At 54.6% G+C, this 14192-nt stretch overlaps 1 protein-coding gene across 7 annotated transcripts in view; it reads right to left on the bottom strand.

The window, feature by feature from the left end:
• Nucleotides 1-14192, bottom strand: part of FMNL1 (formin like 1) — a 53719-nt gene that overhangs the window by 2482 nt on the left and 37045 nt on the right. For 5 of the 7 annotated variants that reach the window (XM_077312940.1, XM_077312941.1, XM_077312942.1 and 2 more), the window contains 15 exons: nucleotides 13285-13395; nucleotides 12490-12639; nucleotides 12182-12307; nucleotides 11548-11809; nucleotides 10554-10862; nucleotides 9945-10069; nucleotides 9642-9844; nucleotides 8387-8621; nucleotides 7594-7662; nucleotides 6469-6549; nucleotides 5197-5326; nucleotides 4584-4747; nucleotides 4093-4194; nucleotides 3003-3104; nucleotides 2090-2213 (listed from right to left, as the gene is read on the bottom strand). In XM_077312940.1, the coding sequence (XP_077169055.1) occupies nucleotides 2090-2213; nucleotides 3003-3104; nucleotides 4093-4194; nucleotides 4584-4747; nucleotides 5197-5326; nucleotides 6469-6549; nucleotides 7594-7662; nucleotides 8387-8621; nucleotides 9642-9844; nucleotides 9945-10069; nucleotides 10554-10862; nucleotides 11548-11809; nucleotides 12182-12307; nucleotides 12490-12639; nucleotides 13285-13395 (2293 nt within the window). Of the gene's footprint in view, nucleotides 1-607; nucleotides 713-2089; nucleotides 2214-3002; nucleotides 3105-4092; nucleotides 4195-4583; nucleotides 4748-5196; nucleotides 5327-6468; nucleotides 6550-7593; nucleotides 7663-8386; nucleotides 8622-9641; nucleotides 9845-9944; nucleotides 10070-10553; nucleotides 10863-11547; nucleotides 11810-12181; nucleotides 12308-12489; nucleotides 12640-13284; nucleotides 13396-14192 lie in introns of all 7 variants that reach the window. The other 2 variants (XM_077312939.1, XM_077312944.1) reach the window with 1 other exon arrangement.

The following is a 14192-nucleotide window of genomic DNA, read 5'->3' as shown; positions in this document are numbered from 1 at the left end:
CTGCTGTAAGACGGGGGTAGTCAATCTGTGGCCCTCCAGATGTCCATGGACTACAATTCCCATGAGCCCTGCCAGCATTTGGGAATTGTAGTCCCTGAGCATCTGGAAGACCACAGGTTGACTACCCCTGCTGTAAAGGATCGTGGCAGGCCATTTGCTGGCAGGGACTCATGGGAATTGTAGTCCATGAACATCTGGAGGGCCGCAGTTTGACTACCCCTGTGAGGTCGGGCAGGTCTAAGCGAAATAGCAGCGGAGATACCACCAGAGTTAGGAGCGCATGTTAATTAACGAAAGGGCTAAGGCAGCTTTTCGATTAAAAATAAAGTCAGGAGAAAGCGACCTGCAGGTGTATTAAACAGACTGGGGGGTGGGCAAATAACTAGGGAACTGGGGAGTGGAACCTCGTGAGGTCAGCATTCACAAAAGGTGGGGAGACCTTAGCAGGCGATAGAGAGAAACGAAAACGCTTCCGGCCAGAGTCCAGCAATGCGCGCCGAACCTTCAGGCCACGCAGGGGCCACCCCAGCCCTGTAGGAAGATAGTCCCTCCTCTCCCCCCCCCTCTGCCGGCTAAACGCAGCCCCTGCCTCCAAGGTGCCGGTTACCTAGAGCCCCGATCTACAGCGGGCTCTCTTCGTTGAAGCTGGCATCGCAGAAGAGGCGGGACGAGCGCTTGCCCGTCCGCGCAGTGAAAGGCACGGTCTTCAGCGCTGGAGGAGGAAGGAGAGTTCCAGAGGGAAGCCAGAGAAACCGGGACGGACGAGAGGCAGAGGACAGGAGAGAGAAGAGAAGAAAGAGCGGCCAGGCAGTGAGGCACCGCAGGAAATTAGAGTGGTTGCAAGCAAGAGGGTCTCGGGTGCATTGCAAACCCCGGAATCAGTCCCCACAAGAGGCCTGGGCCTTGGAGATTGGGGGTGGGAGGGCAGGGAGAGCTCCTTGACAACCTCAACCCCCTGCAGAACATGTGAGAAAGCATTAACCTCCGGGGACCCAATGGCAACTGACCGCAGGGGTAGTCAACCTGTGGTCCTCCAGATGTCCATGGACTACAATCCCCATGAGCCCAGCAAATGCTGGCAGGGGCTCATGGGGATTGTAGTCCATGGACATCTGGAGGACCACAGGTTGACTACCCCTGAACGAAAGCATATTTAAGCCTGTGGCCTAGCTGAAGAGCACTGGGCAACACAACAGGAGAAACATGGACCCGTGTTAGAAGGAGGCGACACCCCCAGCAGTCGGGGAAAGCCAAGGAGCGAGCAGGTCAGAGGGGAAAAGAAGTAGGTGCTCCCAGAAGCCTGAAGCAAGGAGGGTGGCCGGGGCAGAGGAAACGTTCACAGCCCTGCCCAAGATCAGGTGTAAGAGTTCCAAAGGGACACTCCCACGGGTCTCCACTCTTTTGGCACACCTGGTATTTGGACATGGCACAGGGTGGCAGCAACAAAATGGCTGCCACAGGAGGCGGAGCCTGCCACAAAAGGGGCAGGGCTTTCTGTACCCTCCTTTTACTTTACTTTAAGGCAGCCTTTCTCAGCTTTTTTACCATTGAGAAACTCTTGAAACACTCTTCCGGATTCAGGAAATCCCAGGAATGGCACTGATTGTGCAGAATATGGTTGGGAAGCGTAGCTGTGGACACGCCCCCCCTGGAGCCCCCCCACCCGCCGCTCCCACCCCCTCCAAGCCCAGCGTTGGCCATTTTGGAAGAGGCGATGGGTCAAGATGGCCAGATATGATCCTATCACACCATAAATGTTTAACAAATTTAAAAAATATATGAAAATTAATTAATTCCCACCCATTTTAGAAACCCTTCCAGGGTTATCAGGAGAGAAAGCCTGCTATAAGAAGTCTCAAAATGGCTCACAAGCGCCTTTCCCTTCCTCTCCCCACGACAGACACCCGGGGGAGATAGGTGGGGCTGAGAGAGCTCTGAGAGAACTGGGAATGACTTGCGGTTGCCCAGCCAGCTTCCTGTGGAGGAGGCGTGGGGAACTGAAGCCGGTTCTCCAGCTGAGAGGCTGATGCTGCTCTCGGCTGGACCTCCGCTTGGGCCACACGATGCCTCGGTCCAGCCCGGCTCTCACCTGTGATGATGTCTTCAATGGCGCCGTCCTTCCCCTCGTAGATGATGGGTTCCTTCACCAGCTGTTTCTTCTTCAGCTCGGCTATGAGGTCCATCTGTTGCCGCTTGGCCTTGTGGGTGGGAGACTGCGAAGGGCGAGAGAGGGAGGACAATGAACATCATGGTTGAAAACATCGTCCAGGCTCCCTCTATATCAGGGGTAGTCAAACTGCGGCCCTCCAGATGTCCATGGACTACAATTCCCATGAGCCCCTGCCACTGTCCAGGCTCCCTCTATATCAGGGGTAGTCAAACTGCGGCCCTCCAGATGTCCATGGACTACAATTCCCATGAGCCCCTGCCACTGGCAGGGGCTCATGGGAATTGTAGTCCATGGACATCAGGAGGGCCGCAGTTTGACCACCTCTGCTCTACATGAATCCATCCCACCAATGACTTTATCTGACCAGTCAGCTGGTTGACCGATTCGATTGCTCTTAATGTCTCAATATTTCGTGTATATTTGCATAAATGAATGGTTGACCAATTGTATTTGATTGTTTTATACTATTCGGTGTATTCTAAAATGTTGGAAACTGCCCCAAGCCAGCCTTGCTGGGCGGGGCGGAGTATAAACCTCAAAATATAAATCAAATCAAATCTCAAATGCATCCAGGAGTTTTGGGGAGAACCAGGGAAATAATCCCTGAAAAGAATCCCAGATATATTCGGGAATTATCGGCAAGCCTGCACAACAGCTTTGAGGCTGGGGCAGGTTGCTCCCGCCGCTCAGCTATTTGGGGGCTTTATTCTGGGGGGTGGCAGAAGGACTACTGAGCCCATTTGTTTGGCTGGCCAAACAGAACAGAGACTCCCTGTCCACCAAGGGAAACAGGGCCAGGCTCGGGAAGGGGGCAAAAGTAATGAAGACAAACCTTTGGGGCTGACTGTTCCTCTTTTCTGAGGGTGTCCACTTCCTCTTCTTCCTTGACAGCCGCTTCCTGTTTCTTCCACAGCTGGATGTCCTCTTCTGCTTTCTTTTTTTGGGGGGGTGGTGGGAGGGAGGATGGCACAAAATCATCATCACAAATTTGGAACTTAGGAAATGACACACTGAAAAAGTCTCGCCTGCAGATTCGGGTCTTGGTATTGGCAGGAAAATATGTTATATTATTTATTTAGTCGTTCGATTTTTATACCGCCCCTCACTTGGCGTGTCTGGCAGTGCACGTGGGACAAATAACTTGAGAAAAAATACACTGTAAACATTAATGACATTTTTAAACGACCTGTGTTTTGTCAAATATGCAAAATATATTTGTATATTTGAGAGGAAGGGGGTGAATACAGGATACGCTCTGTTTTCTTTGAGGGAAATGGAGAAAACCTTTGGACTTGCTGTGCCTGAAGTTCTGCCCAGCCAAGCACCATCTTGGAAACTCAGCACGGTTGGACCCCGCTAGCGCCAGGAAGGACGACCCCAAGTAATACCAGAGGTCGTGATGTGAAGGCAAGCAATGGCCAACCACCTCTGGACATCTTTTGCCAGGCAGCTAAACAATCGTAGGATCTCCTGGCTACATCAGACGCCATATGATAAATTCCATCCTCAGCTATCACAACTAGACTAGTCCTGCCAGAATATGGCGGGGTATATACAGCCCAGTGTAGTCAGATCTCGGGAGCTAAGCAGGGTCAGAACATGGAAAGGAGACGGCCAAGGAAGGCTCTGCAGAGGAAGGTGAGAGCCAACCCCCTCTGCTCCTCCTTGGCCTTGGGAGCCCCTTGCTGGGGAGGGTATAAATTGGGAGCTAAGCAGGGTCAGAACGTGGAAGGGAGACCCCCAAGGAAGGCTCTGCAGAGGAAGGCGACTGGCTAACCATGTCCAGTTCTCACAACAGCCTCGGCTGCAGACATGGAATGGAGACCAAGAAGGCAGCTTGTCTAAAGCCACCCTTGAACATTTGTGGCTCACGACTTGACGGATGCTCCCACTCTTGGCCACGTCAGACGCAGGCCCCTTACCTTATAGGCCTTGACGAAGCGGACGAATGTCGGGAAGAACATGGTGGGAGGGGTGGTCTTGGGGTTCTCCCCAAAGTACTCCACTGTGGACTCGTAGGCGTCCTGCAGGTGAAGAAAACATCCACAGAATTGCACCCCGATAGTATCAAGAGAGGCCCTTCATTGGTTCTCCAGGTCCCTGAGGCTAGGCCTGGGAAATTCCTGGGGTTTGGGGGGCAGGAATGTGATGTTACTCTAGGACTTCTCCAGGACTCTGTGGTATGCTGCCTTCTAAAGCAGGCTTTCTCCACCAGGTTTTCGTGACACCCTGGGCTTTCTTGATGGCCCTGGAAGGGTTTCCCGAATATATATATATCCTCCCAGGCCACTGTGGTGCCCAAGAAAAGGTGGTTGGTCTTGTGTTGGTCCCAAATGCCTCCTTAGGCTTCCCATCCCAAGCACTTCTGCAGACCCTTTTAGAGCAGGCCTCCTCTCCGCTTCCTCTCCCTCACCTGGGCTGTTTTGCTGTCTGCTTGGAGCTTCTCCATCACCTCCGTGTTGGCCTTAAGGAAGTCCTTGAGCACCGCGCTGTCGTCTTGGCGCATGAACTCCTTGCGGGTGAGCTCCATGCCCCGCTGCAGGCCCCGCACATCTTGCAGTACACTGTCCAGCGACACTACAACGGCAGGGAATGGAGGGGCCAAATTAGCTGGGGCTCTCCGAATGTCCATGATCCACAACTCCCAACAGGCAGGGGATCATGGGAGTTTCACTGCACTGCACTTTAAAAGCAGATTTTCCTGCTTCACCCAGAAAAATGAAGCTGCAAAAGGACTCTGAAAGCGTATTATCCAGCGTGTGCTCAATGAGTAGTCTGTGTGGTGTAAGGCACGTTAAGGAAAATCCTGTTATTTAAAAAGAAGATCAGCACAGCCAATCAAAATCCCAATACTTAATCCGAAAGCTTGCTGGGCAAAAGCTCCTCCCTGGATGCCCTTGGCAGGTGCCAGGCGACACCCATGGGCACTGCGTTGGGGACCCCTGCTGTGAGAGGTCTCCGTGCTCCGCCTTCTACCACGCATGCAATTCGCTCCTCTCTCCCGCCCGCAGCCTGCTGGCGCATACCTGCCCCTGCCTTATCCAGGAAGTGCAGTTCACTGGCAAAGTTGACGAGCTCAGGGTACTTCTCCAGGATCACGCGCACGATGTAATGGAGCAAGGTCTGCTTCCGGTCTGTGGACTTCATGTCCAGGAGCTTCAGGGACACAGAGAGAGAGAGAGAGAGAGAGAGAGATGTGGCAGAGTAAGTCCCAAAGGCCCTTGTCCATCGCTACGGCGCTCCGAAGACATCGTGCCCTGAAGACTGCAGGGTCTGAGCCCCAATGCCTGTCAAGTCCATCTGATATGGCCGCAGCTTTTCCGGAAGGTCCGGTTAACCCCGGAGCCACTGGGGAAGAGGGGAGGGGCTTCCCAGACCCCAAACCAAAGACCCCACTGGGCAAAGCTCCATCCATGCAGCATGCAAAACTGAGCCCGGCTCCCAGATTCCTACGACATCAGACTCTTATTCATTATTCAGACTAACGACTCTTTGGGGAGGACTGTGCTTTTTAGGGGGGAAAACCACCGCGGTTAACCGCTTTGTGCCCATGGGGTAGCGGGGGATAAAGAGCGTCAAGTGAATCGGAATCGCCGGTCACCTCCCTCTCCAGTTACGGCTGCCCTTTCCCACCAAGACCCCAAGGAGCAGGACGGCTGACACGTCATCACCCGGGCTAGCCACGGTTGTGCAGGGCAGGTTCAAGGGGTGTGGTCTCCCCAGGTAAGGGACGCCCACCCTCTCGGGAGCCGGGCTGCCACTCCTCAGGCCCAGAGCCGCTGGGGCTTGGCTAGGACCTGGTCAGGGAGACAGCAAAGCTAGGAGTGGACATCAGCCGTGGGGGGCTGACAACAGGCATTGCCCCATCCCGATTTTTCTCCCCTCAGACCCAGAAATGGCAGGCACGGGGTGGGAGGGCTCTCTCCAGCCGCCATTTTTTAAACCTCCATGCCGCAGTACCATTGAGGGGTCTTCAAGGTGCTGTGGTTGAGAAAGCCTGCCTTAAATTCAGCCTGCTTCCGGACGGGTGGCCAGCAGCGTGGGAGTAATGGGCATGCTCCATCCAGCTCCTGATAATAACCCAAGCCAGGGCATTCTGCACCCAACTGACACTCCCGGATTGATGTGGGGGCCAATGGACAGTGCAGCAGTCCAGTCTGGTGCAGATCCTGGTGGCCAGATAAGCCGTATCGATGCAAGAGGCCAGTTTGGTCACGGCGGCCCTCTGGAGCGGGCAAGGCGGCCTCCAGGGTTCCCCCAAAGGGGCCTGTTTGCAAGTGTGACTCGTCCCCACTTACGGCATCAAGACTCTGCAAACGGAATCCGTAAGCTGCTCCCCGTTTGCTGCTGTTCAGGTAATTCCCAAATGCCAGGACAATCTGCGGAGAGACAGTCAAAGTAAACGGCCATTTACAAATATGCCCAGAGCTCAGGGGGGAAGAGAAGGAACAGACAGAGGAGAGATTGTTGAATCTCCGACAGGCACGAGAGAGGAAGTCCTTAAGAAGAAGATGTGTTTTTGTTCAGAATTGACACACCAGATTGTCTAGTTGAGAGGGCCAGCCTGGCATAGTGGCTTCTAATCTGGCGAGCCCGGTTTGATTCCCTGCTCCTCCTGAGAGTGCTGCTCTCACAGGGCAGTTCTACCAGATCTCTCTCAGCCCCACCTCCCTCACAGGGTGTCTGTTGTGGGAAGAGGAAAGGGAAGGCCATTGTAAGCCGCTTTGAGACTCTTATTGGTAGAGAAAAGGGGCAACTAAGAACCAACTCTTCTTCAGTAATATCAGGGCTCCCTCAGCCTCACCCACCTAATAGGTAGTCTGTTGAGGGGAGAGGAAAGCGAAGGGGATTGTAAGCCGCTTTAAGACTCCTTCGGGTAGAGAAAAGCGGCATATAAGTACCAATTTACTTCTTCTACCATCAAACAACATTAATTCTTCTCTCTAAGAACTTTCCAAAGGGAAGAAGAAGAAAGGTAAGTTTATCCAATGAACCTGCTATGAAGTATAACACTGAACGTAAAACTTTATCTTATTAATTTGGGTAACTCCCTCACAGGGGAAGCCAAACCAAGGTATGAAGAGGCCAGGATTGGCGTTTTGCTCAAGGCGTGGGCAGCATCTGGAGTGACATGGGCTTATGGCATTCTTGGCCTTCCTTCTTCTCCCAGACTTGGTTAGTGCCCACTCCCTGGATCAGCAGAGGTTAAACCAGCCAACACTGAGACTTTAAAAAAGAGAAAATGGGTGGGGCCCACTTTAAATTTGAATTCAGAAAAAGGAAAGTTTGGGATATTTGGAGAATGGGACCTGGTGTCATTCCATAGACATTTGGAATATTTAGCTGTGATGTGGCTCAAAATGTTAGTCCTTCTGCTGATTGTCCACTTCCACCCCCACCCCCTTGTTTGTAGAGAAACTCACCTCCAGGATCTGACGCAGTTTGGTGGACGACTTCAATGACATGGAACCTGCGATGATGGAATTCAGTTGCTGAGGAAGGGAAAGGGGAGAGACCATCATTCAGTCTTCTGTCCCCAACGCTGCATCAATTTAATAATTTCTCAGCTGCCTCCCTGCCCTTTTGTCCAGCAGACTTGCAATACAGTGAGCTCACAGAGGCTGCCTTTCAAAGCAACACTTCAAGGCAACACACGCACAACTCCCCACCCTAAACTGGGGAACCCGACCCAACACAACAAAGCCACTGAAAATAACAGGAGAGAAGCCGCGTTGGATCAGACCAGTGGCCCATCCAGTCCGGCACTCGGTGTCATACAGTCACCAAAACCCAGGGGCCACCAGGAGGTCCACCAGTGGGGCCAGAACTCCATAAACTCTCCCACTCTTGCCCCCCAAGAACCACGAAGACACAGCATCACTGTCCCGAACCTAAGAGAAGCCATGTTGGATCAGGTCAGTGGTCCGTACAGCCTAACATCCTGTCTCACCCAGGGGCCAAAACCCAGGGGCCATCAGGAGGTCCACCAGCGGGGCCAGAACTCCAGAAGCCCCTCCCCACTCTGGCCCCCCAAGTACCAAGAAGGCAGAGCATCACCGCCCCAGGTAGACTGCTCCATCTACACCTTGTGGCCAAGAGCCCCTGTTCTGCCTCTGTACTCTTCTTTATTGAAAGTGTGATTGTTATTTGGCATTTGGTGCTCATCTGCACAGCTGGCCCCCTGGCCCCCTGGAGTTGTCGCTCTCTGTCCTTTACCGGCATGAGGAGCTGCACGGTGTCCCCAAAGTTGCCCAGGAAGGTCATGATGCTCATGCGCTCCGCCAGGCGGGGGATCTTGCTGAACTTGATCATGAAGAGGTCCTCGTCGGAGAGCTCCTCCAGGGGCCGCTGCTCCTTCTCGTACTTCCGGATCAGGGCCAGCTCGTACTCCGTGGGGATGAAGCGGGTCAGCAGCTCCAGGAAGTCCAGGTTCAGGGACTGGAGGTCGTACCTGAGCGGGGAGGAAACGGGCTGCCTTCAGAGGCCCAGCTCCAAAGGGAACGAGGGCAGGGGGACGCAGGGCAATGTGCTCTGAGCCCAGGAAGAGACCGATGCGGCCTCTGCCCAGTGTGGTGTGGGGGTTAAGAGCGGCATACTGGAAAGCCAGCCCTGATTCCCCGCTCCTCCTCCACATGCAGCCAGCTGGGTGGCCTTGGGCCACTCACAGTCCAGTCAGAGCTGTTCCCGCAGAGCAGTTCTGTCAGAGCTTAGTTCACCTCACCTACCTCACAAAGGTGTCTGCTATAGGGAGTTTTTATAGGGTTATAGGGTTTTTATGCTATAGGGTTTTTATAACCTGCTATAGGGTTTTTATACCCTGCTTTTCACTGCCTGGAGGAGTCTCAAAGCAGCTTAAAATCGCCTTCCCTTCCTCTCCTCAATACAGACACCTGGTGTGGTTGATGAGGCTGAGAGAGCTCTGACAGGACTGCTCTGCGAGGACAGCTTCTAACAGGGCAGTGGCGAGCCCAAGGTCACCCAGCTGGCTGCATGTGGAGGAGCAGGGAATCAACCCAAGCTTGCCGGGTTAGAAGCCGCCCCTCTTAACCACCCCACCACGCTGGAAGGGAAAGGCGTTTGGGAGCCACGACGACACAAAACACAGGACACCCTGAAAGCATAAACAGGCAATCCGCCAGAAAATGCACGTTCAGCCATGGCCTCCTGCCTGGTTCAACACACCGGAGCACAGAATCCGGCTACCTTCTGGGTCGTTTCGTTGAAACAGTCAGCAAGAAGAAGGGAAGTATCAAAACAAGGAGATCTTCCTGGATATTTGGACAGGGTCGGGGTCCTGTCGGTGTTCTGAATATCTCGTGGCCAAACCGGCCCTGCGAGAGGGCCCCTTTGATTGTTCCTACCCCTCCAGCCTGACATGGACAGAGATGCCGGGCATGTGGGGTGGGAGGGAGGACCTCTTCTACTCAAGGCTGCGGGGAATGTGGACGGAGAGGGAGGTCTGGCCACTCACGTCTGGATGGCCTTGCAGATGCCGTCGATGGTGAGCCCGCCCTTGCGCAGCGTGATGGCCAGGTTCTTGGCCCGGTTGCATTCGATCAGCGTCACTTTGCTGGGGGCCTTCTGGGACGCCTTGGCCGTCAGGCTGCTCAGCTCCAGGCTGGGTCCCTGAGCCTTGGTTTTGAACTGCTCCTCGAAGTCATTCATGTCCAGCACCTGCAGGGAGGAGGAGGCCAGAGCGATCAGCAGGGGGTGTGTGTGCGGGGAGGGCAGGAGAGGGACAGGACTCTGCGCGGGACCCCCCCCTCGCCCCCACCTGGAGGACTTTCTCGTCATTGAGCTCGTTGAAGACGGTCCCGTTGATCTGGTTCGGCTTCAGGGCCACCCAGTTGAAAGTGGGCATGCGGAACTTGGTCTGTATCGGCTTTTTTATTTTGACGGCTGCGAGGAAGGCGGAGGAAGACTGTGAGAGGAGGCTCCTAGCCAAAGGTTCGCAGCAAAGCACCTCTCGTTCCCAGGGCCCTGCAAAGGATCGTGGCCCAGAGGGAGTGCAAACCTTTGGGAGATGACCAAATGAAAGTTCTGGCGGTGGCCAAGCAGCAACAAGGGCCAGCGGCAGGCCGGAAAGAAAGGCCCTCAAATGTCCAGAGCACATAGAGCAGGGGTGGCCAAACTGCGGTTCTCCAGATGCCCCTGGACCATAATTCTGGCAGGGGTTCATGGGAATTAACACTCTGCTTTGGGCAGGGATGCTCTGCCTTCTTGGTGCTTGGGGGGGCCAGAGTGGGGGGAGGGCTTCTGGAGGTCTGGCCCTGCTGGAGGACCTCCTGGTGGCCCCTGGGTTTTGGCCAAGGTGTGACCCAGAGTGTTGGACTGGAGGGGCCATTGGCCGGACCCAACAGGGCTTCTCTTATGAATAACTCACCTGAACTAATGACAGGCAGGTTCACCCCTTCGGGCAGGGGTGGAGGAGGTGGAGGAACATGGCCGTCCGCCAGAAGGAGGGGAGGGGGTGGGGGTGGAAGGGGCGCAGTTCCCACAGCGGGAAGGGGAGGTGCCGGCGGGGGTTTCCCAGCCCCAGGAAGGGGTGGTGGTGGCGGCGGAGGAGCTGGGCCATCCTGCGGCGTGTCGGGGAGATCCGTGATGCTGCTGTCTTTGGTGGAAGGCAAGGGTGGGGGCGGTGGGATTTCCGGAGCTGCGGCTGGAACCGGGAATGTGGACGGGGCAGGGAAATCTGGAAGGGAAAGCAAGAGAAACAACCATTGCCTCTTCAACTACTAAACTGGGAACCTGTGGTTCTCGTGGGCCTGGCCTCTCCCCCCAAAAAAGAAGGGCAACAGCAAAGCAAATTCAGCAGTCTTTTAGACTGGTGGGTAGATGTTTTCTCTGCAAATGGCCTTACACTGAAAAATCGTTCAAATTCTTTATAACTCTCGCTAGGGCTGTACCTTAGCGGGGAAAAAGCTCCACATTCCACAGACACCTTGGTGTTGTGGTTCGCAGCGTTGGCCTCTAATCGGGAGAGCTGGGTTTGACCTCTTCGCTCCTCCACATGACCTTGGGCCCTCACAGTTCTCTCAGAGCTCTCTCAGCCCCACAAACCTCACAGGGTGTCTGTTGCGGGGAGAGGACGGGAAGGCGACTGTAAGCCGCTTTGAGACTTTTGGCTAGCAAAAAGCGGAGTATAAATACCAACTCTTCTTCTTCATCTCAGAACGCATCCCTGTAGGAACAATGCAATGGTGCAGCGCATTTATATGGAAAAAAAATCCCCTTATATTGCTAGAGAAAACATCCACATTGCCTCCTGATTCACGTGAGGGTAGACTGAGTTAATTTGGGTGCAGGGGGGCAGGCCAAAATGGGATCCGTGAAGTGGTCGAGGCCACGCCGTGGCCACGGAAGCTACTGGAGGATACCTGTGCTGCTCGAAGAAGGTACGTCAATTGTAATGGATGGGATGGTTGTGGTCTCCACGGCAACGGGGATGACCTCGACGCCCACAATGACGTCCCCCTCCGGTCCACGCAGGAGCCGGATCAGCCCTTTGTCCTCGAGTTCCTCCAGGTGGCGCTGTAAGGCCGGGTGCTGCGGGGGGTCTCTCGCCCCCGGGGGCTGGTGCGTGGGGAGCAAGGAGGGGCTCCGTGAACTGCTTGGTTTGCCCACCGGCTCCTTCTTGTTCTGCAAGGGACAGTCGCCCAAAAAGGCAGGAGATCCAGGTTCAGTGCCTCACCCCGTTGGACGGGGAAGTGAAACTGCGGCCCTCCAGATGTCCATGGACTACAATCCCCATGAGCCCCTGCCAGCAAACGGGGTCAATGGGAAAGGGTTTAACCCCTCCCCGTTCCCAACCATCCTGCCAGTATATTATTTATCGTGATTTAAGGGGTATTTGAGGGGATTTTACTGTCAGCTAGCCAGCCTGTATTGGGAACGGGACGCTGAACCAGACTGTCCCCACCATGCCTGATCCGGCAGGGCTCTGCTCACAGTGTTTGGGGGATCCACCCCACCCGCCTTCCGCCACGGCCCCCCCGTCCTCGGTCACCACACCTGCTCCTCCTCCGTCGCCCGCACCCTCAACGTCTCCAGCTCCAGCCGGGCCTGACACAGGTGCTTTTCCAGCTCTGCAATCTTGGCCATGGACTCGTTCTCCGCCTCCTGTAGCTTCTCGGTCAGCTGCAAAGAGAAATAGAATGCCAAGAGTGAGCCCCAAGAAGGACTGGGATGTGGACAAAAGGCAAGAGAAGTAGAAAGAAGGAGGCTAAGGGGACCCAAACAATTCTTGGGCCTGGATCTGCGACCCCCCGTCTGCCCTTCAATCAGGGCTGCAAGGCAGATGGCCCGTCCGGCCCCCTCACCTGCCCCACTTCCTCCTGCAAGTCCTCCACGTGCTCCAGGACGGCATTCTTGGTTTCGGTGTCTTCCAGCAGAGCGCTGACGTCAAAGATGTTGTCCAGGTAGGCCTGGATCTGCACTTGCAGCTTGTCGCTCTCGGTATAGCGCAGCTTCTGCGGAGCCAGAAAGGGGAGAAGAGCTCAGGATTTAAAGCAGGGCGGGAGAGGTGGGTTCTGGAGGTCACGAAGGTCAAAATGCAGCCGCCCGAGATTTGGAAGCTACTCAGCGGTCTGTTTGGCTACTGGGGTGTGCCTCTGGAGGAAGCCCTGTACCTCGGGAACTGGTTGATTAATTCCTAGCATTGAAACAGATTGATGAATAACGAAGAAGAAGAGTTGTTTTTTATACCCTGCTTTTTACCGCCCAAAGGAGTCTCAAAGTGTCTTATGTTTGCCCTTCCTCTCCCGAGAACAGACACCCTGTGAGGGAGGTGAGGCTGAGAGACCCCTGGCACTACTGCTCTGTGAGAACAGCTCTATCAGGACTGTGACTGGCCCACGGTCACCCAGCTGGCTGCATGTGGAGGAGCGTGGAATCCAACCCGGCTCGACAGATCAGAAGCCACAGCTCTTAACCACTACCCCACGGTGGCCAAATCTTGCTCACACATGCGCACACACATATGTGGAGCACTGCTCAGAAACATGGGCACAGAAGGCCCTGCAGAAATGGAGGAGGGCACACCGTGGTGTGTCACTCGCCTGAGTTGAACACCGCCCCATGCCGTGCCCACCAGTCGGCACCCCTCTCCTCCTCACCTCGAGGTAGTTGTCCAGTCCCAGCTGCGTGAACTCGTACTGCAAGAAGACTCGGAAGTTCATGTTCTCCACCGAATGGACCACAATGTTGATGAACTGCATGCAAGCCACCTGGAGGGAGCAGAGGTGGGAAGAGCGCTTGAAGGTCCGTCACCCCCTCTCCCAAGCAGTTTTAGCTCTTCAGGGGCTGTGAGACTTAGTTTAACGGGGTCTCAACCCATGGCATTTGCTGCCTGGTCCTCAGGAGTCTCTTTGCCTGAGTTTGTGACATACAAACACGAGGATGGCGAAGCTAATAGGCCAAACAGCATTGGGTCAGAAGACAATACCTTTAAAAGGCAGAAGCCAAAACAGCTCATGGGAGACTCTTGAACATCTCGGGGGGTGGGGTGGGGGCTCAACCATCTGCCTGCTGGGATACTGCTGTTCTGCAGCCGCTTGATAGCTGCAGCTGTCAGAGGACAGGCTGAATACAGATCGTCCACGGTGTCCAATGCACCTGCATTTTGCACCAAGTGCAGTTTCTGGGTCAAGGCCAGGGTAGACCCGTGTTGAGCGAATTACAGTAATCCAGCCTAGAGGTGACCGTTGTGTGGATCACTGTGGCTAGGTTCTCCAGGGTCAGATAGGGCAGCCCAGGCAGATATTCAACAGGAAAGAACTTTGCCTGGTCTAGAGACACCATTTGGCACAAATTCATGGCACACCTTGTGTGGGTTGTATTAACTGTTTTTGTTATCCTTGAAGTAATATTTTTAGTGTGGAAATTCCTTGCACTATATTTTTGCGCTGGCCTTTGACTGCAATAAATCCAGGGCTTCCATGTCTCCACATGCATTCGTGCACATGTACCAATGTGCTCTACAAAATTCCCAGTGATTGCGGGAGCAAAAAAGCCCCTCAGGGCC

The sequence above is a fragment of the Paroedura picta genome, chromosome 16 (assembly GCF_049243985.1).
Source record: "Paroedura picta isolate Pp20150507F chromosome 16, Ppicta_v3.0, whole genome shotgun sequence".
NCBI lineage: Eukaryota > Metazoa > Chordata > Lepidosauria > Squamata > Gekkonidae > Paroedura > Paroedura picta.
This window is presented reverse-complemented; position numbering and strand designations above follow the sequence as displayed.